The 25,018-nt window shown below is 43.2% G+C and overlaps 1 protein-coding gene across 8 annotated transcripts in view; it reads right to left on the reverse strand.

The window, feature by feature from the left end:
* Positions 1 to 25,018, reverse strand: part of LOC135552367 (plectin-like) — a 191,656-nt gene that overhangs the window by 21,119 nt on the left and 145,519 nt on the right. For 5 of the 8 annotated variants that reach the window (XM_064983935.1, XM_064983942.1, XM_064983939.1 and 2 more), the window contains 19 exons: positions 21,586 to 21,752; positions 18,339 to 18,454; positions 18,095 to 18,201; positions 17,116 to 17,235; positions 16,664 to 16,759; positions 16,402 to 16,529; positions 15,198 to 15,291; positions 14,759 to 14,913; positions 14,224 to 14,545; positions 13,987 to 14,064; positions 13,728 to 13,889; positions 11,411 to 11,515; positions 10,903 to 10,998; positions 10,661 to 10,786; positions 10,388 to 10,540; positions 4,677 to 4,831; positions 4,354 to 4,480; positions 3,867 to 4,050; positions 3,595 to 3,615 (listed from right to left, as the gene is read on the reverse strand). In XM_064983935.1, the coding sequence (XP_064840007.1) occupies positions 3,595 to 3,615; positions 3,867 to 4,050; positions 4,354 to 4,480; positions 4,677 to 4,831; positions 10,388 to 10,540; positions 10,661 to 10,786; positions 10,903 to 10,998; positions 11,411 to 11,515; positions 13,728 to 13,889; positions 13,987 to 14,064; positions 14,224 to 14,545; positions 14,759 to 14,913; positions 15,198 to 15,291; positions 16,402 to 16,529; positions 16,664 to 16,759; positions 17,116 to 17,235; positions 18,095 to 18,201; positions 18,339 to 18,454; positions 21,586 to 21,752 (2,512 nt within the window). The remainder of the gene's footprint in view (positions 1 to 3,594; positions 3,616 to 3,866; positions 4,051 to 4,353; positions 4,481 to 4,676; positions 4,832 to 10,387; positions 10,541 to 10,660; positions 10,787 to 10,902; positions 10,999 to 11,410; positions 11,516 to 13,727; positions 13,890 to 13,986; positions 14,065 to 14,223; positions 14,546 to 14,758; positions 14,914 to 15,197; positions 15,292 to 16,401; positions 16,530 to 16,663; positions 16,760 to 17,115; positions 17,236 to 18,094; positions 18,202 to 18,338; positions 18,455 to 21,585; positions 21,753 to 25,018) is intronic. The other 3 variants (XM_064983936.1, XM_064983941.1, XM_064983940.1) reach the window with 1 other exon arrangement.

Consider the following 25,018-nt stretch of genomic DNA (forward strand, 5'->3'; position numbering starts at 1 on the left):
ACGAAGGGTGAGAGACAAGAGAGGTACGAAGAGTGAGAGACGAGAGAGGTACGAAGAGTGAGAGAAAAGAGAGGTACGAAGAGTGAGAGAAAAGAGAGGTACAAAGAGTGAGAGACAAGAGAGGTACGAAGGGTGAGAGACAAGAGAGGTACGAAGGGTGAGAGACAAGAGAGGTACGAAGAGTGAGAGACGAGAGGTACGAAGGGTGAGAGACAAGAGAGGTCCGAAGAGTGAGAGACAAGAGAGGTCCGAAGAGTGAGAGACAAGAGAGGTACGAAGGGTGAGAGAAACGAGAGGTACAAAGAGTGAGAGACAAGAGAGGTACGAAGGGTGAGAGACAAGAGAGGTACGAAGGGTGAGAGAAACGAGAGCAAAAGCTCTGTGATTGCCCATTGTGATCTGGACTGTTGGACTACCCCCTCTTCTCTTCTATCCACATATTCTTCAGCTATATATATATATATATAGCTGAAGAATATGTGGATAGAAGAGAAGAGGGGGTAGTCCAATATGTGGATAGTATATCTACAGTATATCTACAGCAATAGTTGAATAGAATGGACTTGACTAGAATACAGTATACAGTGCCTTCGGAAAGTATTCAGACCCCTTGACTTTTTCCACATTTTGTGACGATTGTTATACCGCATAACGACAAAGAGAAAATAGGTTTTTAAAAATTGTTGCAAATTTATGAAAAACAACAAACAGAAATACCTTATTTAGATAAGTATTCAGACCCTTTACTATGAGACTCAACATTGAGTTCAGCTACATCCTGTTTCCATTGATCATCCTTGAGATTTTTCTACAACTTGGGAGTCCACCTGTGGTGAATTCAATTGATTGGACATGATTTGGAAAGGCACACACCTGTCTATATAAGGTCCCACAGTTGACAGTGCATGTCAGAGCAAAAACCAAGCCATGAGGTCAAAGGAATTGTCTGTAGAGCTCTGAGACAGGATTGCGTCAAGGCACTGATCTGGGTAATGGTTCCAAAAAACGTCTGCAGCATTGAAGGTCCCCAAGAACACAGTGGCCTCCATCATTCTTAAATGGAAGAAGTTTGGAACCACCAAGATTATTCCTAGAGCTGGCCGCCCGGCCAAACTGAGCAATCGGGGGCGAAGGGCCTTGGTCAGGGAGGTGACCAAGAACCCGATGGTCACTCTGACAGAGTCCCAGAGTTCCTCTGTGGAGATGGGAGAACCTTCCAGAAGGACAATCATCTCTGCAGCACTCCACCAATCAGGCCTTTATGGTAGTGGCCAGACGGAAGCCATTCCTCAGTAAAAGGCACATGAGAGCCCGCTTGGAGTTTGCCAAAAGACACCTAAAGACTCACAGACGATGAAAAACAAGATTCTCTGGTCTGATGAAACCAAGATTGAATTCTTTGGCCTGAATGTCAAATGTCACGTCTGGCGGAAACCTGGCACCATCCCTACGGTGAAGCATGGTGGTGGCAGCATCAGGCTGTGAGGATATTTTTCACCGGCAGGGACTGGGAGACGAGTCAGGATCAACGGAGCAATTTACAGAGATCCTTGATGAAAACCTGCTCCAGAGAGCTCGGTTCACCTTCAAACAAGACAATGGCCCTAAGCACACAGCCAAGACAACACAGGAGTGGCTTTGGGACAAGTCTCAATGTCCGTGAGTGGCCCAGTCAGAGCCCGGACTTGAACCCGATAGAACATCTCTGGAGAGACCTGAAAATAGCTTTGCAGCGACACTTCCCATCCAACCTGACAGAGCTTGAGAGGATTTGCAGAGAAGAATGGGAGAAACTCCCCAAATACTGGTGTGCCAAGCTTGTAGTGTCATTCCCAAGAAGACTCAAGGCTGTAATCGCTGCCAAAGGTGCTTCAAAAACATCTGAATACTTATGTAAAAGTAATATTGAAGTTTTTGATTTATTTACATCTTTTGAAACCTATTTTGTTTTGTCATTATGGTGTATTGTGTGTAGATTGACGGGGGGAAATTATTAAATCAATTTTAGAATAAGGCTGTAACGTAACATAATGTGAAAAAAGTCAAGGGGTCTGAATACTTTCGGAATGCACTGTACATATGAAATGTGTAAAACAGCATGTAAACATTAAAGTGACCAGTGTTCCATGTTTCTATGTACAAAGGGCAGCAGCCTCTAAGGTGCAGGGATGAGTAACCGGGTGGTAGTCGGCTAGTGCCAGTGAGTAAGTTCAGGGCAGGGTAATGGGTGGTAGCCGGCTAGTGCCAGTGAGTAAGTTCAGGGCAGGGTAATGGGTGGTAGCCGGCTAGTGCCAGTGAGTAAGTTCAGGGCAGGGTAATGGGTAGTAGCCGGCTAGTGCCAGTGAGTAAGTTCAGGGCAGGGTAATGGGTGGTAGCCGGCTAGTGCCAGTGAGTAAGTTCAGGGCAGGGTAATGGGTGGTAGCCGGCTAGTGTTAGTGAGTAAGTTCAGGGTAGGGTAATGGGTGGTAGCCGGCTAGTGCCAGTGAGTAAGTTCAGGGCAGGGTAATGGGTGGTAGCCAGCTTGTGCCAGTGAGTAAGTTCAGGGCAGGGCAGGGTAATGGGTGGTAGCCGGCTAGTGCCAGTGAGTAAGTTCAGGGCAGAGTAATGGGTGGAAGCCGGCTCGTGCCAGTGAGTAAGTTCAGGGCAGAGTAATGGGTGGAAGCCGGCTAGTGCCAGTGAGTAAGTTCAGGGCAGGGTAATGGGTGGAAAGCCGGTTAGTGCCAGTGAGTAAGTTCAGGGCAGGGTAATGGGTGGAAGCCGGGTAGTGCCAGTGAGTAAGTTCAGGGCAGGGTAATGGGTGGAAGCCGGCTAGTGCCAGTGAGTAAGTTCAGGGCAGGGCAATGGGTGGAAGCCGGCTAGTGCCAGTGAGTAAGTTCAGGGCAGAGTAATGGGTGGAAGCCGGGTAGTGCCAGTGTGTAAGTTCAGGGCAGGGTAATGGGTGGAAGCCGGGTAGTGCAAGTGTGTAAGTTCAGGGCAGGGTAATGGGTGGAAGCCGGGTAGTGCAAGTGTGTAAGTTCAGGGCAGGGTAATGGGTGGAAGCCGGGTAGTACCAGTGTGTAAGTTCAGGGCAGGGTAATGGGTGGAAGCCGGGTAGTGCCAGTGTGTAAGTTCAGGGCAGGGTAATTGGTGGTAGCCGGCAAGTGCCAGTGAGTAAGTGTGTAAGTTCAGGGCAGGGTAATGGATGGTAGCCGGCTAGTTGTGGCTATTTAACAGTCTGATTTTGTTCTTGGTCATTTCGATCATGAATTCATTATTTATGCCCACATAATTATTGTCATTTTCTGGAACCACGTGTCTCATGAAATCCATATAATCACTCAAGCTTTTGCTCATCAACAAATAGTTTCAAAATCAAACTCAATCCACTGCCAGCTTCATGCAGGAGAAATTATTAAACAACATGATTACACAACACATGCAAACTCATGCGATTGGACAAGGTGGCTAATGCAATGAACAGAGAAGTTAGAGAAAATCTTGAATGATTTATAGGTTGAGTGAAGTTAATGGAGTGAAACTAATCAGAACTATAAGAGAAAAAGCTAAGCCAGTCAAAAATGTGCTCAATCTGACACTGCAACTGGGACACCTTACCTCCAGAGGGTGACACATAGCCTGTAATGTGAATTTAACAGTTAAGCACTATTTCTAGACGAATGGGCCTGTGATGAATTTCAACATTTACAACAACGAATATTGAAATCATGATGTTCATGAATGGAAAATGCAACGGCAACTCATAAGGTGTGCAGTGCAACAAAGTGTACAATAAAACGTGCAACACTGATGTCATAAAAAATAACATGGTTTGATGCTACTTCTTGTACTATACAGACCCTCTACCTGCCCAGATTTCCAACACTCACCTTTCTCCAGAGAGTGCAGCAGTCCTTCGTAGTGCTGGCTAGCCTTGTTGTAGCTACTCTCCACCTGCATGCGGTCATCTGCACCAAACAGCTGGGAGTCCTGGCTGTCTCTTAGGAACTCTTGGTAGTGGAGTTCCAGGTTCCTCAAAGCTAGCCTGTACTCCTCCACCCTCAGGGTCTTAAACTGTAGTGATGGGGAAGAAAGATAGGAAAGGTGAGTGTGGTTAGGAAGAGTGTTAAATTATATTGGCTAAATTCCATCCGACCCCCCCCCCATTCCAGGACCTTTGGAATTGTATAGGTAAGACTAAAGCATTCCGTGGGCCTAATTCAATTCTACAACAAGGAATTGTTGTCTCCAAAAAGTATATGTGCACATCCCAAATGGCATCCTATTCCCTGTGTAGTGCACTACCTTTGACCAGGCTGCACTACATATGGAATAGGGTTCCGTTTTGAGACACAGTCTGTGTGAAACTGAGCTCACCGCGGTGATGTTCCATGAGCTGATGAGGTGGATGTCTCTCGTCAGGTACTGCCAGGACATGAGGCTCTTCATGTCCACGTACAGCATCTGCCACAGGACCTGCAGGTTCTGGTGACTAGTGTCCAAACTGTGGGGGGAGGTTAGAGGTTAGTGAACCATACAGGTGCTGGAGTCAAACGCAAGAGCACAAAAAGTCTTGGGACCAGGCTAATGTTGGTTCATGGTAAGGCTGAATTAAAGGCTTTAGGCATGTTGTTTATGGTAAGGCTAAAATCAGAGGTTTTTGCCATGGTGTTTCATTGCAAGGAGATTGGTTGCCTCACCCTGAGACGCCGCTCACTGCGTCATTATTGGTGGGAGGAACCAGGAAACAGATGGAGGGCACCGTGGCCTTGCTGCCTTTGGGGTTCTGCACCTTCCACTTGTACGGCTGAGAGTTGTCCAGCAGTACACACTCCTCCCCTCTATGAACTGTGAGCTGGAAATAGGTACAAAATGGATGCCCACATTGTACTGTATCTGACCAGTTCTAATGACAAGCCTTCAAGCATGACTAATAAGATAAATAGAGAGAAAAAACTAAAAAAAATATACTACTGCTTTTCTACTTCTAAGTGTCTACGCTGAGTGTTTTAAAACATTAGGAACAACCTTCTGCGCTCAGAACAGCCTAAATTCGTCAGGGCATGGACTCTACAAGGTGTTGAAAAGATTCCACAGGGATGCTGGCCCATGTTGACTAAAATGCTTCCCACAGTTGTGTCAAGTTGGCTGGATGTCCTTTGGGTGGTGGACCATTCTTGATACACACGGAAAACTGTTGAGCATGAAAAACACAACAGCATTGCAGTTCTTGACACGAACCGGTGCACCTGGCACCTACTACCATACCCTGTTCAAAGGCACTTAAATATTCTTATCTTGCTCATTCACCCTCTGAATGGCACACATACACAATCCATGTTTCAATTGTCTCAAGGCTTAAAAATGTTTTTTTTTTTTTTTTTTACCTGTCTCCTCCCCTTCATCTACACTGATTGAAGTGCATTTAACAAGTGACATCAATAAGGGATCATAGCTTTCACCTGGTCAGTCTGTATCATTGAAAGAGCAATGTTTTGTATACTCAGTGTATGCTTTGAATAAACACTATATTTCCACTGATTCTGATAGAATGTGCTTATACACTGTAAAACCGGATAAGTCCTGGCTGCTCAAACATTTGAGGAAACCGATCACCTCAAGAAGTCAAGAAACTTTAAATAGCTGAAATAAGCAGTACAACCTTCATATTAGTAATACAAATGCAGTTTTTTAAAGTAAAATATACTTAAATTTAACAACCCCCACTAAGCCAGCGCCTCTAATCATTTCCCGTGTGCCTTGGCTCTTCAATTGAATTGTAGAGTTACCACCCATGACCGTATGTTAGTGACAGAGACATGGTTGATGAATTCATTAATTTTCAGTCAAGTGTCCTTCACCAAGTGAGTTCCTAGTCGAATATTATCACTATAATAAACCATTACATATACATAAGGCCTTATACAGTAAGTAGGGTTGCAAAATGACAAACTTTCCCAAAACGAATTTTAAATAACATTATGCTGGCTTGCAAAGTGTTGTGTAATTCCTATTGGGAACGAGCCAGCATTAGGCTATGCAAGAATTTACATTTGTATTCATCCTCATCACTTAGGAGACTACCTAAGCTTTTAAACTGGAACAATCATTTCAGTAACAGATGTGATGATTGGATTCGCTTAGAAAAATGCTATTTATCTTTGTGTAGCATAACATTTAATCAATCAATCACTCAATGTACATGCAACAACCCTGATGTAGTTGAAGTCGGAAGTTTACATACACCTTAGCCAAATAGATTTTTTTCACAATTCCTGACATTTAATCCTAGTAAAAATTCCCTGTCTTAGGATCAGCACTTTATTTTAACAATGTGAAATGTCAGAATAATAGTAGAGAATGATCATCACATTCCCAGTGGGTCAGAAGTTTACATACAGTCAATTAGTATTTGGTAGCATTGCCTTTAAATTGTTTGTTTAATTTGGGTCAAGAGTTTTGGGTTGCCTTCCACAAGCTTCCCACAATAAGTTGGGTGAATTTTGTCCCATTCCTCCTGACAGAGCAAGTGTAACTGAGTCAGGTTTGTAGGCCTCCTTGCTCGCACATGCTTTTTCAGTTCTGCCCACACATTTTCTACGGGATTGAGGTCAGGGCTTTGTTATAGCTACTCCAATACATTGACTTTGTTGTCCTTAAGCCATTCTCCCACAACTTTGGAAGTATGCTTAGGGTCATTGTCCATTTGGAAGACCCATTTGCGACCAAGCTTTAACTTCCTGACTGATGTCTTGAGATGTTGCTTCAATATATCCACATGATTTTCCTGCCTCATGATGCCATCTATTTTGTGAACTGCACCAGTCCCTCCTGCAGCAAAGCACCGCCACAACATGATGCTGCCACCCCTGTGCTTCACGTTGGGATGGTGTTCTTCAGCTTGCAAGCCTCCCCCTTTTTCCTCCAAACATAATGATGGTCATTATGGCCAAACAGTTCTATTTTTGTTTCATCAGACCAGAGGACATTTCTTCAAAAAGTACAATCTTTGTTCCCATGTGCAGTTGCAAACCTTAGTCTGGCTTTTTTATGGCGGTTTTGGAGCACTGGCTTCTTCCTTGCTGAGCGGCCTGTCAGGTTATGTCGATATAGGACTCGTTTTACTGTGGCTATAGATACTTTTGTACCTGTTTCCTCCAGCATCTTCACAAGGTCCGTTGCTGTTGTTCTGGGTTTGATTTGCACTTTTCGTACCAAAGTACGTTCAGCTCTAGGCGACAGAACGCGTCTTTTGACCCGCTGGAATTGTGATACAGTGAATCATAAGTGAAATAATCTGTCTGTAAACAATTGTTGGAAAAATGACTTGTGTCATGCACAAGAAGATGTCCTAACCGACTTGTTCAACCATTCCACACATTTCTTGTTAACAAACTATAGTTTTGGCAAGTCAGTTAGGACATCTACTTTATGCATGACACAAGTCATTATTCCAACAATTGTTTATAGACAGACTATTTCACTTATAATTCACTGTATCACAATTCCAGTGGGCCAGAAGTTTACATACACTAAGTTGACTGTGCCTTTAAACAGCTTGGAAAATTCCAGAAAATGATGTCATGGCTTTAGAAGCTTCTGATAGGCTAATTGACATGATTTGGGTCAATTGGAGGTGTACCTGAGGATGTACACTGCTCAAAAAAATAAAGGGAACACTAAAGTAACACATCCTAGATCTGAATGAATGAAATATTCTTATTAAATACTTTTTTCTTTACATAGTTGAATGTGCTGACAACAAAATCACACAAAAATTATCAATGAAAATCAAATTTATCAACCCATGGAGGTCTGGATTTGGAGACACACTCAAAATTAAAGTGGAAAACCACACTACAGGCTGATCCAACTTTGATGTAATGTCCTTAAAACAAGTCAAAATGAGGCTCAGTAGTGTGTGTGGCCTCCACGTGCCTGTATGACCTCCCTACAATGCCTGGGCATGCTCCTGATGAGGTGGCGGATTGTCTCCTGGGGATCTCCTCCCAGACTTGGACTAAAGCATCCGCCAACTCCTGGACAGTCTGTGGTGCAACGTGGCGTTGGTGGATGGAGCGAGACATGATGTCCCAGATGTGCTCAATTGGATTCAGGTCTGGGGAACGGGCGGGCCAGTCCATAGCATCAATGCATTCCTCTTGCAGGAACTGCTGACACACTCCAGCCACATGAGGTCTAGCATTGTCTTGCATTAGGAGGAACCCAGGGCCAACCGTACCAGCATATGGTCTCACAAGGGGTCTGAGGATCTCATCTCGGTACCTAATGGCAGTCAGGCTACCTCTGGCGAGCACTTGGAGGGCTGTGCGGCCCCCCAAAGAAATGTCACCCCACACCATGACTGACCCACCGCCAAACCGGTCATGCTTGAGGATGTTGCAGGCAGTATAACGTTCTCCACGGCGTCTCCAGACTCTGTCACGTCTGTCATGTGCTCAGTGTGAACCTGCTTTCATCTGTGTAGAGCACAGGGCGCCAGTGGCGAATTTGCCAATCTTGGTGTTCTCTGGCAAATGCCAAACGTCCTGCACGGTGTTGGGCTGTAAGCACAACCCCCACCTGTGGATGTCGGGCCCTCATACCACCCTCAAGGAGTCTGTTTCTGACCGTATGAGCAGACACATGCACATTTGTGGCCTGCTGGAGGTCATTTTGCAGGGCTCTGGCAGTGCTCCTCCTTGCACAAAGGCGGAGGTAGCGGTCCTGCTGCTGGGTTGTTGCCATCCTACGGCCTCCTCCACATCTCCTGATGTACTGGCCTGTCTCCTGGTAGCGCCTCCATGCTCTGGACACTACGCTGACAGACACAGCAAACCTTCTTTCCACAGCTCGCATTGATGTTCCATCCTGGATGAGCTGCACTACCTGCGCCACTTGTGTGGGTTGTAGACTCCGTCTCATGCTACCACTAGAGTGAAAGCACCGCCAGCATTCAAAAGTGACCAAAACATCAGCCAGGAAGCATAGGAACTGAGAAGTGGTCTGTGGTCCCCATCTGCAGAACCACTCCTTTATTGGGGTGTCTTGCTAATTGCCTATAATTTCCACCTGTTGTCAATTCCATTTGCACAACAGCATGGGAAATGTATTGTCAATCAGTGTTGCTTCCTAAGTGGACAGTTTGATTTCACAGAAGTGTAATTGACTTGGAGTTACATTGTGTTGTTTAAGTGTTCCCTTTCTCTTTTTGAGCAGTGTATTTCAAGGCCTACTTTCAAACTAGGCAGAGTTGCAAAGAAAAAGCCATATCTCAGACTGGCCAATAAAAACAAAAAGATTAAGATGGGAAAAAGAACACAGACACTGAACAGAGGAACTCTGCCTAGAAAGCCAGCATCCCTGAGTCGTCTCTTCACTGTTGACATTGAGACTGGTGTTTTGCGGGTACTATTTAATGAAGCTGCCAGTTGAGGACTTGTGAGGCGTCTGTTTCTCAAACTAGACACTAATGTACTTGTCCTCTTGCTCAGTTGTGCACCGGGCCTCCCACTCCTCTTTCTATTCTGGTTAGAGCCAGTTTGCGCTGTTCTGTGAAGGGAGTAGTACACAGCGCTGTACCAGATCTTCAGTTTATTGGCATTCATTCTTGCATGGAATTACATTTACATTACATTTAAGTCATTTAGCAGACGCTCTTATCCAGAGCGACTTACAAATTGGTGAATAGCCTTCATTTCTCAGAACAAGAATAGACTGACAGAAGAAAGTTCTTTGTTTCTGGCCATTTTGAGCCTGTAATCGAACCCACAAATGCTGATGCTCCAGATACTCAACTAGTCTACAGAAGGACAGTTTTATTGCTTCTTTAATCAGGACAACAGTTTTCAGCTGTGCTAACATAATTGCAATTGATTTCATGATCTCACTCTCTTTTAAAATGATAAATTTGGATTAGCTAACACAACATGCCATTGGAACACAGGAGTGATGGTTGCTGTTAATGGGCCTCTGTACGCCTATGTAGATATTCCATTAAAAATCAGCCGTTTCCAGCTACAATAGTCATTTACAACATTAACAATGTCTACACTGTATTTCTGATCAATTTGATGTTATTTTAATGGACAAAAATTTGCATTTCTGTAAAAAACAAGGACATTTCTAAGTGACCTCAAACTTTTGAATGGTAGTGTATATATATTTTTTAACCTGCAGTAGAGCATGCTGGGAAAATGTTCATTTGTTATCATATCTTTAAAAAACTGAGTTGGTGTGACTTCTCATTTAGTTTTGAGTCAGTACCACAAACATTTTAAGTAATAATGACTTTTCATTGACTAAGTACAATTTACTAGAAGTATTTGAGTTAGAGTGTACTAAGTAGTAGCCTAAGAATGTTTGCTTCTCCACTGGAAAGCTGGTCACATGAACATTAATATCTCCTCACCTCCATCTGTTTGAAGTCGCAGACGGCCTGGACAGGCAATTTGCCCTTAACCGGTGTTGCTGGGTTACGTGGCTTCAGCTGAACAATGGTCTTGGCCCTCCGGTTCAGCCCATCCAAATGGGTCTTAAACTCTTTCAGTTGCTCCTTCTCATCCTATAGGAAATATCACATTGTATTTAATAAAACAAACAATGACAGGTGCTGTTGCTATTGTAATGTCACTGAAGTAGAGTTGCTGAATTTCACTTCTTCAAGTAGAGTAAGTCAACCTACAGCCGCGTCCTGTAACAAGTCCTCGAGTCGTGTCACAGTGATGTTACGGTTGCATGTGTATTTCTTCTTCATTGTCTTCTGCATCTTTTTCATCGTCTCCTCTGCCTCTTTCACGTCGGAGAAAAACTACAATGGGTAAAAAAGGAGGAGCACAAGCCATTTTAAAGATGGGATGATGTATTTCAAGAAGTGTTTTTATGCTCATTGGACCATCTGAGGGGGATATATATGAGTCGGCATACTTGGAAGTAGGCAGTGTTCTCTTTGAGGTGGGACTCGATGCAACAGCAGAGCTGCAGGATCCAGCTCCACTGGGTCTGCAGTGCTGCAGTGAAGGCCTTTGGTGGAGAGAGAGAGAGATGGGTGTGAGACAACCATTGGCCTCTTTAAAAAAGCGCTTTAACAACCCAACGATCCTCATGTCCTCTGCTTTTTAGGCATGAAACACAAATCCCTGTTAAATAGATACTGTAATGCAGGGGTAGGCCACTAGATTTAGCTAGAGGATGATTTTTGTCTGAGTATATGGTCAGGGGGCCGGAACATAATTTGAATAATTTCAACGCTGTAAATTAAACACAAGTAAGTCCAAAAAGAGATTGTATTTAAAGATAACATGATAATTTCATACCTTTTAATACATTGAGACACAATCACAAATCTTTATTTTTATTCATGGGAATAGTTGAACATAATTACTCAATTAATTGTAGCTGAATTCCTGGTGATATAAACGTATTTTTTTCTCACCTCTACAGTCGTCTTGGCAGGGTGACCCTCCTTCAGCAGTTTGTCTCCTTGGACCTGGACACTGTTGACCCTCTTCTCCCTGTGCTCCAGCTCTTTCATCAGCCCCTGAGATAAACCAAAGAAAACACAGGAGTTATGGCAAGAGGGGGGATATTACTAGATATGCAAGTGCATCCCTAATCATAATAAACAAATTACTTTAATTATTTTTTTTGTTGGCAAGATTAGCAAACTTAGGCATGACATGCCAGCAACAAACGCTGACACTACACATCCAAGTATAACTGATCAAATTATGAAAGACAATCACTGTCATTTTGAATTCCGTTAAGTGAGTTTGGAAGATGTGAAAATATTATTGTTGTCTATAAACATTGACAAGCCACCGGGGTCTGACAACTTGGATGGAAAATTACTGAGGATAATAGTGGACGATATTGCTACACCTAGTTGCCATATCTTCAATCTAAGCCTACTAGAAGGTGTGTGCCCTCAGGCCTGAAGGGAAGCAATAGTTATTCCGCTACTGAACAATAGCACAGCCCCCTTTACTGGCTCAAATAACTAACCAATCCCCTGATACCAACCCTTAAAAAATGGTGTTTGACCAGATACAATGCTATTTTACAGTAAATAAATTGACAACAGACTTTAAACACGCTTATAGGGAAGGACATTCAACAAGCACAGCACTTACACAAATGAGGGATGATTGGCTGAGAGAAATTGATGATAAAAATATTGTGGGAGCTGTTTTGTTAGACTTCAGCACAGCTTTTGACATTATTGATCATAGCTCTTGTTGGAAAAATGTATGTGTTATGGCTTTACACCCCTTGCAATATTGTGGATAAAGAGTTTCCTGTCTAACAGAACATAGAGGGTGATCTTTAATGGAATCATCTCAAACATAATCTAGGTAGAATCAGGAATTCCCCAGGGTAGCTATCTAGGCCCCTTGCTTTATACATTTTTTACTAATGACATGCCACTAGCTTTGGGTAAAACCAGTGTGTCCATGTTGGCGGATGGCTCAACACTATACACGTCAGCTACTACAGCGACTGAAATGACTACAATACTTAACAAAGAGCTGCAGTTAGTTTCAGAATGGGTGGCAAGGAATAAATGAGTCCTAAATATTTAAAAACCTAAAAGCCTTGTATTTGGGACAAATCATTCACTAAACCCTAAACCTGAACTAAATCTTGTAATGAACAATGTGGAAATTGAGGTGCCTAAACTGCTTGGAGTAACCCTGGATTGTAAACTGTCATGGTCAAAACATGTTGATACAACAGTATCTGTCCTTAATAATATGCTACTCTGCCTTCTTAACAATACTATTAACAAGGCAGGTTCTACAGGCCCTAGTTTTGTCGCACATGGACTACTGTTCAGTCATGTGGTCAGGTGCCACAAAGAGCGATGTCAGAGAAATACAATTGGCTCAGAACAGGGCAGCACGGCTGGCCCTTAAATGTACACGGAGAGCTAACATTAATGATATGCATGTAAATCTCTCATGGCTCAAAGTGGAGGTGAGATTAACTTCATCACTACTTGGTTTGTAAGAAGTGTTGACATCCTGAATGTACTAAGGTGTCTGTTTAAACTACTAGCAAACAGCTCGGACACCCATTCATACCCCACAAGACATGCCACCAGAGGTCTGTTTAAACTACCTGCACACAGCTCAGACACACATTAATACCCCACAAGACATGCCACCAGAGGTCTGTTTAAACTACCGGCACACAGCTCAGACACCCATCCATACCCCACAAGACATGTCACCAGAGGTCTGTTTTACATGGAACTCTATTCCACATCAAGTAACTTACACTAGCAGTAGAATTAGATTGAAAAAACAACAACAGATAAATACATACAGCGGGGACTGTGAAGAGATACACAGGAACAGACACACACATACGCTAGCACACACATTCTACACACACGTACATTGTAATATAGTTGTATGGTGGTATTATACATTTTTGTATTGTTGATATGTAGTGGTGTAATAATGTTATACATAATGTTATATGTAGCGTTTTCTCTTTTGATTGATGTGTTTGGACCCCAGGAAGAGTAGCTGCTGCCTTGGAAGCAGCTAATGGGGATCCTTCATAAATACTTAAAAACATTTTTTAACAGAATCTGACCAAAAGCTAATTAAAGATGGCATTTTACTGTTCTGTAAAATGCAATAGCTTTTTACTTTACTCTACAAGATACCGTACTATGCTTAACTCTTTTCATATTTAAATTAAGTTGAACTTTCCAGGTATGGTGAGGATGAGAACAGCCATACCGAGTAGTTGTCTTTCTTGGCTGTCATGTTGGTGTTGCGTTCGCTCCAGTCATAGTTAACCTCCTCCTCTTCCTTTTCATTCAGCCACATCAACTCCTTGGTGGCTGCAGTGACAAAGGCATGAAGCCCGTCCAGGCTGTGCAGACGAGCCTTGGAAGAACTCTGGGGAGAAAATAATATAAATGAGATTGGAGAAGACACATTAGATAAATGTCAAATAGTTGTAGTTGCACGTTAATATCTCGTGTCCAGAACATACCAGAAGCTTGCCATAATGCAACTCTAGCTTGGATAAGTTGTCTCTGTAGGCACCTTTGCTGACAGGGGAGAGCTGACTCTGAAGGGGAATAGAAAAAGAGACTAAAGATTAGAGAAGAAGCAGGGTTAAAAAAAAGATTCAGTCAGACTACTTTGAGCATTAACCAAAGAGGATCAATGATGGTATGACTGAATCAGTCCAACTCCAATCCCATCCCAGGTAGTTTTTCCAAAGTACCTCGTCTGCCTTTGCCCTGCCAATCTTAGCATGGAACTCCTCCACTGACTGGTGAAGGCCGCGGTGGCTGCCCAGCTGGGACTCCACGGTGGGCAGGTCCGAGCCCCATTCCCCCCGGTCCACCCGCCTTTGGTTCTCCTCCACCCAGGCCAGCAGGTCCTGGATGTAGCGCAGGGTCACCTCATCCAGCTCGGGACGCACCCTCATGGGTGCCTGCTGAAGGGTTTGCATCTGGGACATCTGGGTGATGGTTACCCCGGACTTCAGGCGCAGATTGTACTCACTGCGCAGGTTCACCAGCCGCTCGTGGAGACGGTACACTCTGGAGGTAAAACAGGAGAAACAATGATGACTTGTTCAATGACAACAAACCCACTTGTCATAAATATGTAAAGACATAGTAATAATATAATAGTTACAATAAAGTAAGAGGCCTACGTGTCATCACGTGTCGCACAAGGCCTCACAATGACACAGTAATGCTCTGAGTGAATGACGTGGCACTGAAATGGTTTTACTCTGTGGTTGTTCTGACCTGCGGTACATCTGTTCAGCTTGTAGGTGGCGCCCATCCTTCAGCAGCTGCACATCGTTGAAGAGGTACCGGATCATGCCCTCGGCCTTGTCCAGGTCTGTCTCCATCTCTGCTGTGTGCTTAGCAGGCTTTCCTGAGTTCAGCAAACGGACATCCTAGAACATAGATTACAGTATAAACACCATGACACCATGTGTTCCATCTTGAATACAGCATCAGTAGGCATCAATCCATCAGCGTGAGAATGCTTTTGAACATCAGAACACATCCAATCTGCGGGGTATTAATTCACTGTATCATTGATTAGACTCAGTCTAGCATGTGCTTGTGGTTACAAATCTGTAGGGCCACAGACTGTACATTAGACAAATATTATACATATACATATATTATCTATATTGGCTAGTGACTGTCTACCCCAGCAGGGTATGAGACTCACCATCTGTAGCAGGCCCTCAACCTGGTTGAGCTGCTCCTCACACACCCCAGACTCCATCTGGACCTTACTGACAATCCTCTGCAGCCGCTCCAGCCTGAGGGTCAAAGGTCAACACATCAGTTGAGACATGTTCCACAGTCTCTCATAACTCGGCTCTTAGGCTGAGGTATTGTCTAATGAGGTAACGATTTAACTCAATGATGGAACTGTAAATCATGACCGACAATACTCTACTCAAAGACAACACTGGCCCCTTGGCCAGATCCCTTGTGAAACAAGCATTTTGACCTCAATGGGACAACCTGGTTGAATAAAGATATCATAATATAAATAAATAATACAAATAACAAAATGATGTGGGTATGAATTCATTTCAATAGCTTCGATAAAATATCTGGAGAAAAAAAAACATCCAACAATCTTCTCAGAAACGTTATGCAGGCATGGTAAAACACTCACTCCTTCTCGATCTTCTTGCGAAGTAAATACTCTAAACCATAGCTCTGACTGGCAAAGGCCATGATGGATTCACTGACAGCTTGTCCTTCCCAGCAGATATGATGACAGTCCACAGGATGTTGTTGGGTGTTGGGTGGTTGGCTGTTGCGTGACTCACAGACCACAGTAGCTTCTCCGACCGCTGCCCTGACTGCTTACTTCAAGACTGGAAGTCTTGTGATGAGAGACCAACCCTTACCAAAAACTACATACGCCCTGCTTGTGATTTGGAAAGGATCGTCCTATAATAACTTGCTTAGGACACAAATAATCACATTATTGAAAGGTTTTGAACTCTTTGCCATGGCAACAGCAGTGCATGGATCTTTCAGTGAGTCATGGTCGGGTTGTCTAGCTATCTTTATCTGACAATGTCTTCTCACATCTACCAAACTGGTTATAATCCACATAGTTACAGCAACCACATAGTCACAGACGCCTTTGGGGTTTAAATGCTATTTTCTCCAATGTTTTGTGTCTCGTTTCATTTATTACTTCTAGTAAACATTGAGTTTGCTTTAACAACTGAAACACAACAGAAACACCATGTGACAGAGTCCCTAAATCCAGAATTTCTCTTGAAAACGGCATCTAACAAAAAACACGTGCAACAGATTTCAGCCTCATCTCAAAGATGAAGGTATAATCTCAAACACCATAGGCCCTCCGACCACAGTTTTGTGCGTCTGTATAATGGCTGACCCACCTCTCAAATTCTGTCCTTAGAAGACGCTCTCTCTCCAATATGGCTACATGCAGACGACCCCACTCCTTCTCCACATCGATAGGGTGGTATCCAGGGGGCACCTTGACATGACCCACCTGAACTGCACCCTGCAAGGACAGACACAGACAGGCAGTCAGGAAAACGTTCAAAAAAAGGGCCAGCATCTATTGGATACAGTTAGTTGATTTAACTATTCACTCTGGGTGTTTCGGCTTCTCTTTTTAGAGGATTATTTACGAACCTCAAATGACTTGTAGACATGTTTGGATCGATTCTTGTCAGCTTCCTTTGCCGGCAGCTCTGTCTCCTTGAACTTCAGAAACTGGCGCCAAAGAACCTGAATATTTAAAACGTTGCTGAATTAATTCAACATGACAACTGAGCATAGTTCTTGTTTCATCACATCCCTCAGACAATTTTCAGAAATCAGAGACAAACAGTTAGAGTATTTCCTCATCAAGTGAGACATAAGGTATTATGGAGGCTAGTACCACTTCCATAACTGCTACTCCACAGTCGCCCCAATATGAAAAAAATCATGTTTAATTCACTGTTACAACTGAACATAGCTTTTGTCATATACAGCATCAAGTCTCTAAGACAATTATTATAGACAATTAAATAAACAGACAATTAAAATATTCACTTACATGTATCAAGCAAAAGATTTCCCCAATAGGTGAGGAGACTTACCTCAATCTCCTCATAGCTGGTAGGGAACTTCCTCTCCTCAAACACGATGATGTGGTGTCTGATCCACTGCAGCAGCAGGGTTACCAGCTCATAGTACTCCTGCCAACGCAGCTCCAGCTCCTGGGGGACACACAGGAGACAGGAGAAGGTTCATTAGAGAAAAGGTTAATGAAACTATATTGAACAAAAATATAAACGCAACATTTAAAGTGTTGGTACCAGAAGTTTTCCATATGCACAAAAAGCTAATTTCTCTCAAATGTTGTGGACAAATATGTTTACATCCTGTTAGTGAGCATTTCTCTTTTGCAAAGATAATCCATCCACCTGACAGGTGTGGCATCTCAAGAAGCTGATTAAACAGCATGATCATTACACCTTGTGCTGGAAACAATAAAAGGACACTCTAAAATGTGCAGTTTTGTCACACAGCACAATGCCAGAGATGTCTCTCGAGCCTGCAATTGGCATGCTAACTGCAGGAATGTCCACCAGAGCTGTTGCCAGAGAGTTGAATGTTCATTAGCTGGGCCTGGCTCCCAAGTGGGTGGGCTTATGCCCAACCATAGATTATGGCTTAATGAATTTATTTCAACTGACTGATTTCCTTCTAGTAACTGTAACTAACAAAACAGTAATTGAAATTGTTAAATGTTGCATTTTTATTTTTTGTTCAGTATAAAACAAATCCGGGAGTCTCCATACCACTGCATTATTAAAAATCACTCCACTGGTCAAACATGGTGTTGGGTGAAGTTCCCTCTAGATGCTAATCTTGGTTCAGTTTTGCATTTCCCCCACTTATTGGTTAATGTTAGAATTGGGGGAGGGGAAGCTGATCCTATACCTGTACATAAGGGAAAATGTCCTCTGGAGCATCAAAGACATCTTAAAGTTTGGGAAGATGTGACCTCATAGGTGAGACCAGGAGGAAGCCCTTAAGTGGTGATGACCTATACGGTTCCAAGACAACACTCACATTGGCTTTCACCCCATCCTGGACGTCAGGTACACGGGGCATGACGTCATACAGGGAGGACACGTATGTGATGATGGACTTCTCGTCTGGGTGTGGCACATCCACATCTTAATAGAGGGGAGACAATGAACACCAGCTCAAAACTGATTTTAGAAAAAGATAAATGCAAGTATTCATACAAATACAGATATCTGAGAATAGGATTGACAGTAATGGAGAAAACAATACTCGCACGTTCCGTTACCTTCTGGGTCGAGCAGCCGAGTGACACCCAGGTCTCTCTCTGCCACACTGAAGGCCTGCTCCAGGTTCTCTACATGGGTCTGTCGGTACACCTTACTCATGTCAATCAGAGTAGGCCTGGGGACAGAGCATAGAGAAGACTGTTAAAACTATGAAATTGAATCTCAGACACTGTATTTTCTTATAGAATATAGCGCAAATGGATGTATTATATTCATCTTTGCAACCCCAAAACATTTAGGTAAAACCATTAAATAAGAGTTCCTTTTCTAATTTTTTTTTTTTTTTTGGCAAATGGTCGGGGGGTCTGAAAACATGATTACAAATTGACCATAAGAAGTCCAAACAGATATAATATTTGACTAAAACATAACCATTTCAAACATGGCTTACATTAGTATATGATCACGCGTCTCTCTATGATGCGTGAGAACACTTGTGAACAGATTTCCCAAATTAAAATCACTCGATTTCCTGGTGTTTTTAGTGTTTTATGTCCAACAATGATGAAGAACAAAATAAGTTGGGGAACCCTGCTCAAGGCAGTTTAATCATGATGGAATGACTGCATTAGATCCTGATCGACATGCCTCTCTCAGAGGAATGTGAATACAGACAGGAGGAGGGCAGGAAAAAACAAGAGCTCCTACCAACCAGTAATTTACAAATTCCCCCACCGTTTCATGCACAAAACATGCAAGTAATTCCATGTACACTGCCAATAAAGGTAAATGCAGTCAAATAACATGCAGATACAAGCTTCGACTGCTTGGAATGAGCACAGGGCATCTCATATTTGCCAAGGGATTTAGTCTGGCAAGGTTAGACAAAATACAGGGGTTTTGTAAACACATTATAAAAAGGCATAAATTGCATAAATTGTTATATTCCCTATTAGAAAGGAACTAGTGTCTAGAAGTAGAAAAAAAGGAAACGGCTATCAAAGTTAATCCCAACCACCACCTTAATGAAAAAAAAATCGCATAAACCCTCCATACCCTTGCACAACTCTTTGCACATTGTAGTCTCCATGGCCAGTGGGCTGGTGCTCCATATCAGAGTGTCTGTCCCTGCTCAGGTGCACTATGCAAAGTTCTGACCCTGTCTCCTGCTCCCTGTTCTGGGAGCCTCGGCTGGAGGAGGACTTCCCCGGGCTCTGGGACCCCTGACCCGAGTCAAAGGAGCTGCTCTCAGCTGGGATGTCCTCACACAGCATGACCACCCGGTCCTCCAGGTCACTGACGGAGCCCTGGGTGCTGCTGGAGGTGCTGTTCAACCGTCTCTTGGAGGAGCGGAACTTCTTCTTCAGACTGTGCATCATGGTGAGAGTGTGTGTGGGTGTCCTCAACTGCAACAATGTCCAAACAGTGTTCAAACGCTCCCCTTGCAGTTTTTCCTTACAGTCTTACAAATCCATCCGCGTATGGGACTGTGACAGATGTTTTCAAGATTTTACAAGGTTTATGATGCATTCTCACCCTCCAGATACGAGTATATAGACGTTCATACTGTAGCGGCAGTCACTCCCCCAAAGCACAACTATCGCTCAAGCTTTCCAGTCCTTTTTCAGTTCAGGGTCTCATGTATCCACATTGCCTTTGATTAAGCATCCCCTTTCCACAGCTAGATAATGTGCAAGCCTTGAGCGTTGACGGTCATAGAATTAAAGAGATGACTTTCTCATGCTTTTCCCAAATTCAATTTGTTGTGTGTGAGCCCAGACTACTTTCTTGATTTGTCGTTCTGCAGTGTGTTTCTGTCTTGCTCTTCGTCTGTGTGGAGTTTGTATGGCAGACACACCTAAGACACCTGGGCGTACCTGAGCTGTGCTGCTATCTGCTGACACTTAAAAGCACAGCCCTGTGGGCATCTTATTTTCAAATTCATGGGACACAAATGAAAAAAACGAAATACTTCTCCTGAGTCGTGTGTGTGTGTGTGTGCGTGTGAGCCTACAGGGTGTGTGTTTATACAGTATGTGCAAACATGAAAAGTCTTGTCAAAATCTACCCTGACCTCATATGGTAGTTGATATGTCTATTCTTTTTACACAGGTGTTTAGCTAACTCTTTCAGTGTTGACTGACTGTTACTGATATGTGACCTGTTGGACTTGTCCCTGCCTCTATGGATGACTGAGGAAGATCTTCCACCCAGAACTGTCAACAGGCTAACTGAAATGGTTTTGATGTTTTAAGAGTCTGAGATTCTTGCTGTAATAAAAAGAGCTATACAAATTCAATCTATTATTATCATTATTATATTATTAAGAACACCTTCCTAATATTGAGTTGCACCCCCTTTTGCCCTCAGAACAGCCTCAATTAAATCGGGCCATGGACTCTACAAGGTGTCGAAAGCATTCCACAGGGATGCTGGCCCATGTTGACTCCAATGCTCCCCACAGTTGTGTCAAGTTGACTGGATGTCCATTGGGTGGTGGACCATTCTTGATACACACGGGAAACTGTTGAGCGTGAAAACCCAACAGCATTGCAGTTCTTGACACGAACCGGTGCGCCTGGCACCTACTACCATACCCTCCCTGTTCAAAGGCACTTCAATCTTTCGTCTTGCCCAACCACCCTCTGAATGGCACACATACACAATCCATGTTCCAAGTGTCTCAAGGCTTAAAATTCCTTCTTTAACCTGTCTCTTCCCCTTCATCTACACTGATTGAAGTGGATTTAACAAGTGACATCAATAAGGGGGTAATTCACCTGGTCAGTCTATATCAGGGAAAGAGCAGGTGTTCATAATGTTTTGTACACTCAGTGTATTATTGCTATGTGCTTGAATGCTTACCTGGACATGCGGGAATGCTACAGCAAATAAAATGTTTTCATCAGTGAAACTGCTTCCAAATAAAATCATGAGAAGTACTTGTAATGTTTGACTGAATTTGATTGACGACTGATTGCAGATTGCATAACTATCTGAAGAGGTCAGGCTTTCTGCAGCGTGACAGTGAATATGAAATTCACATTTCTGTCTTTGTATGTACAGTAATACATGTCAAATGTAACATGTAGGTGGAGCCTTACGAGGAGCACAGGGGTTCACTATGTCCCAAGGACATATATTATAGCAGGTCCAGGCAATCGCATGTATTCACAAAATGGTTAGGCTTAAAAAATGTGTTCTTGGATGTCCATGTATCCCCCTGGCACAACTTCCCCCCTGTGACACCCAGGATGTCCTCAAGTCCCAGTCAGATCACCTCAATCCTTCAAGGCTGCATCTCACCTGTGTTTGTGTATGACGGCGTTGAAGAGCTTGCCATCCCTCCAGCTGGTGGTGAAGTTGTCGCAGCGCATCCCCTGGTATCCCTCCACCATGCGCTGGGACCACAGCAGCAGCTTCTCCTTGGCCGTCATGTCGTCTGACTGGCCATTCACCTGGATGTCGGAGATCTGGGGGCGGGGGGTATTGGTGAGGCAGGCTATAAAGTGTTCTTTAATCATGGTCCTGAGGATCCATAGGGTATACAGGCTTTTGTTCAATTCTACTAGTTATTTTTGTTGTTGTTGAACCTTTATTTAACTAGGCAAGTCAGTCAAATTCGTATTTAAAATGACGACCTACCCCGGACAAACCTTAACTCGGGCGGTGCTGGGCCAATTGTGCACCGCCTTATGGGACTCCCAATCACGGCTGGTGTGATACAGCCTGGAACTGATTTAACTAATTTGATGATTAGTTAATGATTTGAATCAGGTGTGTTTGTACTGGGCTGAAACAAAAGCTTGCACACCTTATAGGTCCCCAGGACTGAATAACAGTGTTATAGATGGTTCAAGGTGTGGTGGGTGGGAAAAAAGGCTGGAAAAAAGGGTTATGGGCTGTGGATAAAGGGAACATAACGGAAGAGAACTCTGCGTGCTTTGGTATAATCATAATGCATTGATTTCAAAGGCAGGGAAACCTTTTTCCAATAAGCAACTTGACTTGATCCATGCTTAAGATGACTCACATTTTCAACCTCAAAAACCAACAGTCAGATGCAAAATTATTATAAAATCCATTGCAGTTTGCTGCTGTGAAAACACCCCAAACAGCTTTATGTTCCTGGTTGCAGAATCCAAGTTGTGAGAGTAAAAACATCCATGGGGCACAGAATTTAATAAGGTGCAGTGAATTCCTGCAGCGAATTCCTGTTTAAACGACATTGGAAGATAAAGCTATTAGTCACAGGTACAGCCTTGAGAATCTCTCAGCAGTCGGTTTCCTTCTGGAGAGCGAGATGATAACTACTGCATCTACAGGAAGCTTCAACAATACTGAGGTAACTTAAGATAAATGGTGAAGCTGTGTTCACTTTAGTGTTTTTTTTCGCTGTTACTCGATGCTCAATACTATGTGTGCATTGCATACTGTTTTTTGTTCAATGCATTGTTAAATAATGAATGTATTGCCTCCCCTCTCAACCACCAAAAATAAAACAACCAAATAAAAAATGGATGATCCATGGAGTAGTGGTTACTTTTAGTCATAAAAAGGACACTTTATAGAGCCTTATTGGAACAAGAAAGATTGCTTTATGACCAATGTGACTGGCCGGTGGTGGAACACTGTCAGTGGTTCTAATATCTCTGTCAGGCTTTTTTGAAGGAAAGGGTGGAGAGAGGAAAAATGTAGGCCTTACCATCCCTCTCCCTTCTTCTCTGAAGTGGGGGAACCACACTTCTATGTAGGTACTCATGATGTGACTCACACACACCACACGGAAACATCAATTTGCCTTTATGAGAATCTAGAGATTCCTGCTTCCTTCCACTTCATCAAGGCATCCAACCGTAAACAATAGGATAATCATGTTGTACCTGTGGGCCTAAGTAGTGAACTACATAGGGAATAGGGTGCCATTTGGGACAAAGTCAGATTCCTCTCATCAACAAAAAAGTATAGCCAATGGTGGGACTCGTTGAAATGCTTATATCCGCTACCTGCCACACCCAACTCTCTTTCTTGCCTCCCCACGGGAAACACTGAGTCACCCTGGAGTGGACGGAATTCCACATGATGGTAATCCCAGTATAACCAGTATATCCATTATAGAATCAAAGAATCTCCTTGCCCTTCTTTTTCCATATTTCAAAATACTCTCAACTGCTAAACAAATAACCAAATACTCCCAAGCATCTCCCATTTGGGGAGAAATCATTTCCATCCTTTATTGAGTTATATTGAGGATGAAAACCTCACATGGTATGAGAGTTTCAATATGTTTTTACGATGTTTAGTCTGAAATTCTTCAGACAAATGGGAATAATGAGTAGCTGAGTTATGTATAGACAGCGGGTGCCAAATGCCAAAAGAGGCAGATTTTTTTGAATAATTTAATTGGAGCCATATCTGCAGAAGCGGTGGGCTTGGAGTTGATTAGTTGGCCCAGAAAAGTCATAATGTACTATTGTTGCTTTCCCTACTACTGCAGGCAAGGATCAGAAATGATCCTTCCAGGTGAAATATACACTACATGGTAAAAAGTATGTGGACACCCCTTCAAATTAGTGGATTCCGCTATGTAAGCCACACTTGTTGCTGACTGGTGTATAGAATCGAGCACGCATTCATGCAATCTCCATAGACAAACATTGACAGTAGAATAGCCTTACTGAAGAGCTCAGTGACTTTCAACGTGGCAATGTAATAGGATGCCACCTTTCCAAAAAGACAGTTCATCCAATTTCTGCCCTGCAAACATAGCACGCAAACATTGTCTGTCCTTGGTTGCAACACACACTACTGAGTTCCAAATAGCCTCGGGAAGCAGTGTCAGCACAAGAACTGTTCGTCAGGAGCTTTATGAAATAGGTTTCCATGGCCGAGCAGCCGCACACAAGCCTAAGATCACCATGCGCAATGCCAAGTTTCGGCTGGAGTGGTGTAAAGCTCCCGCCATTGGACTCTGGAGCAGTGGAAATACTTGTCTGAAGTGATGAATCACGCTTCTCCATCTGGCAGTCTTACGGACTAATATGGGTTTGGGGGATGCCAGGAGAACGCTGCCTGTCCCAATGCAGTGCAAACTGTAAAGTTTGGTGGAGGAGGAATAATGGTCTGGGGCTGTGTTTCATGATTCAGGCTGGACCCCTTAATTCCATTGAAGGAAAATATTAACGCTACAGTATACAGCGCATTCGGAAAGTATTCAGGCCCCTTGACTTTTTCCAAATTTTGTTAAGTTACAGCCTTATTCTAAAACAGATTCAATTGTTTTCCCCCTCATCAATCTACACACAATACCCCATAGTGACAAAGCAAAAACAGGTTTTTAGACATTTTTGCAAATTTAAAAGACATTTTAAAATGAAATACCAGTACAATGACATTCAAGACGATTCTGTGCTTCCAACTTTGTGGAAACAGTTTGGAGAAGCCCCTTTACTGTTTCAGCATGACAATGCCCCTGTGCACAAAGCAAGGTTCAAACAGAAAAGGTTTGACGAGTTTGACGTGGAAGAACTTGACTGGCCTGCACTGAGCCTCGACCTCAACTCCATTGAACATCTTTGGGATGAATTTTCCATTTACATAACATTGCAAAAATCAAAAACGTTCGGTCCAAAAATGATGCAGAAAAATGTATCCATGCTTTTGTCACCTCTAAACTCAGCAAAAGAAAATGTCTTCTCACTGTCAACTGCGATTATATTCAGGAAACTTAACATAAACA

This window comes from Oncorhynchus masou, chromosome 13 (assembly GCF_036934945.1).
Source record: "Oncorhynchus masou masou isolate Uvic2021 chromosome 13, UVic_Omas_1.1, whole genome shotgun sequence".
NCBI lineage: Eukaryota > Metazoa > Chordata > Actinopteri > Salmoniformes > Salmonidae > Oncorhynchus > Oncorhynchus masou.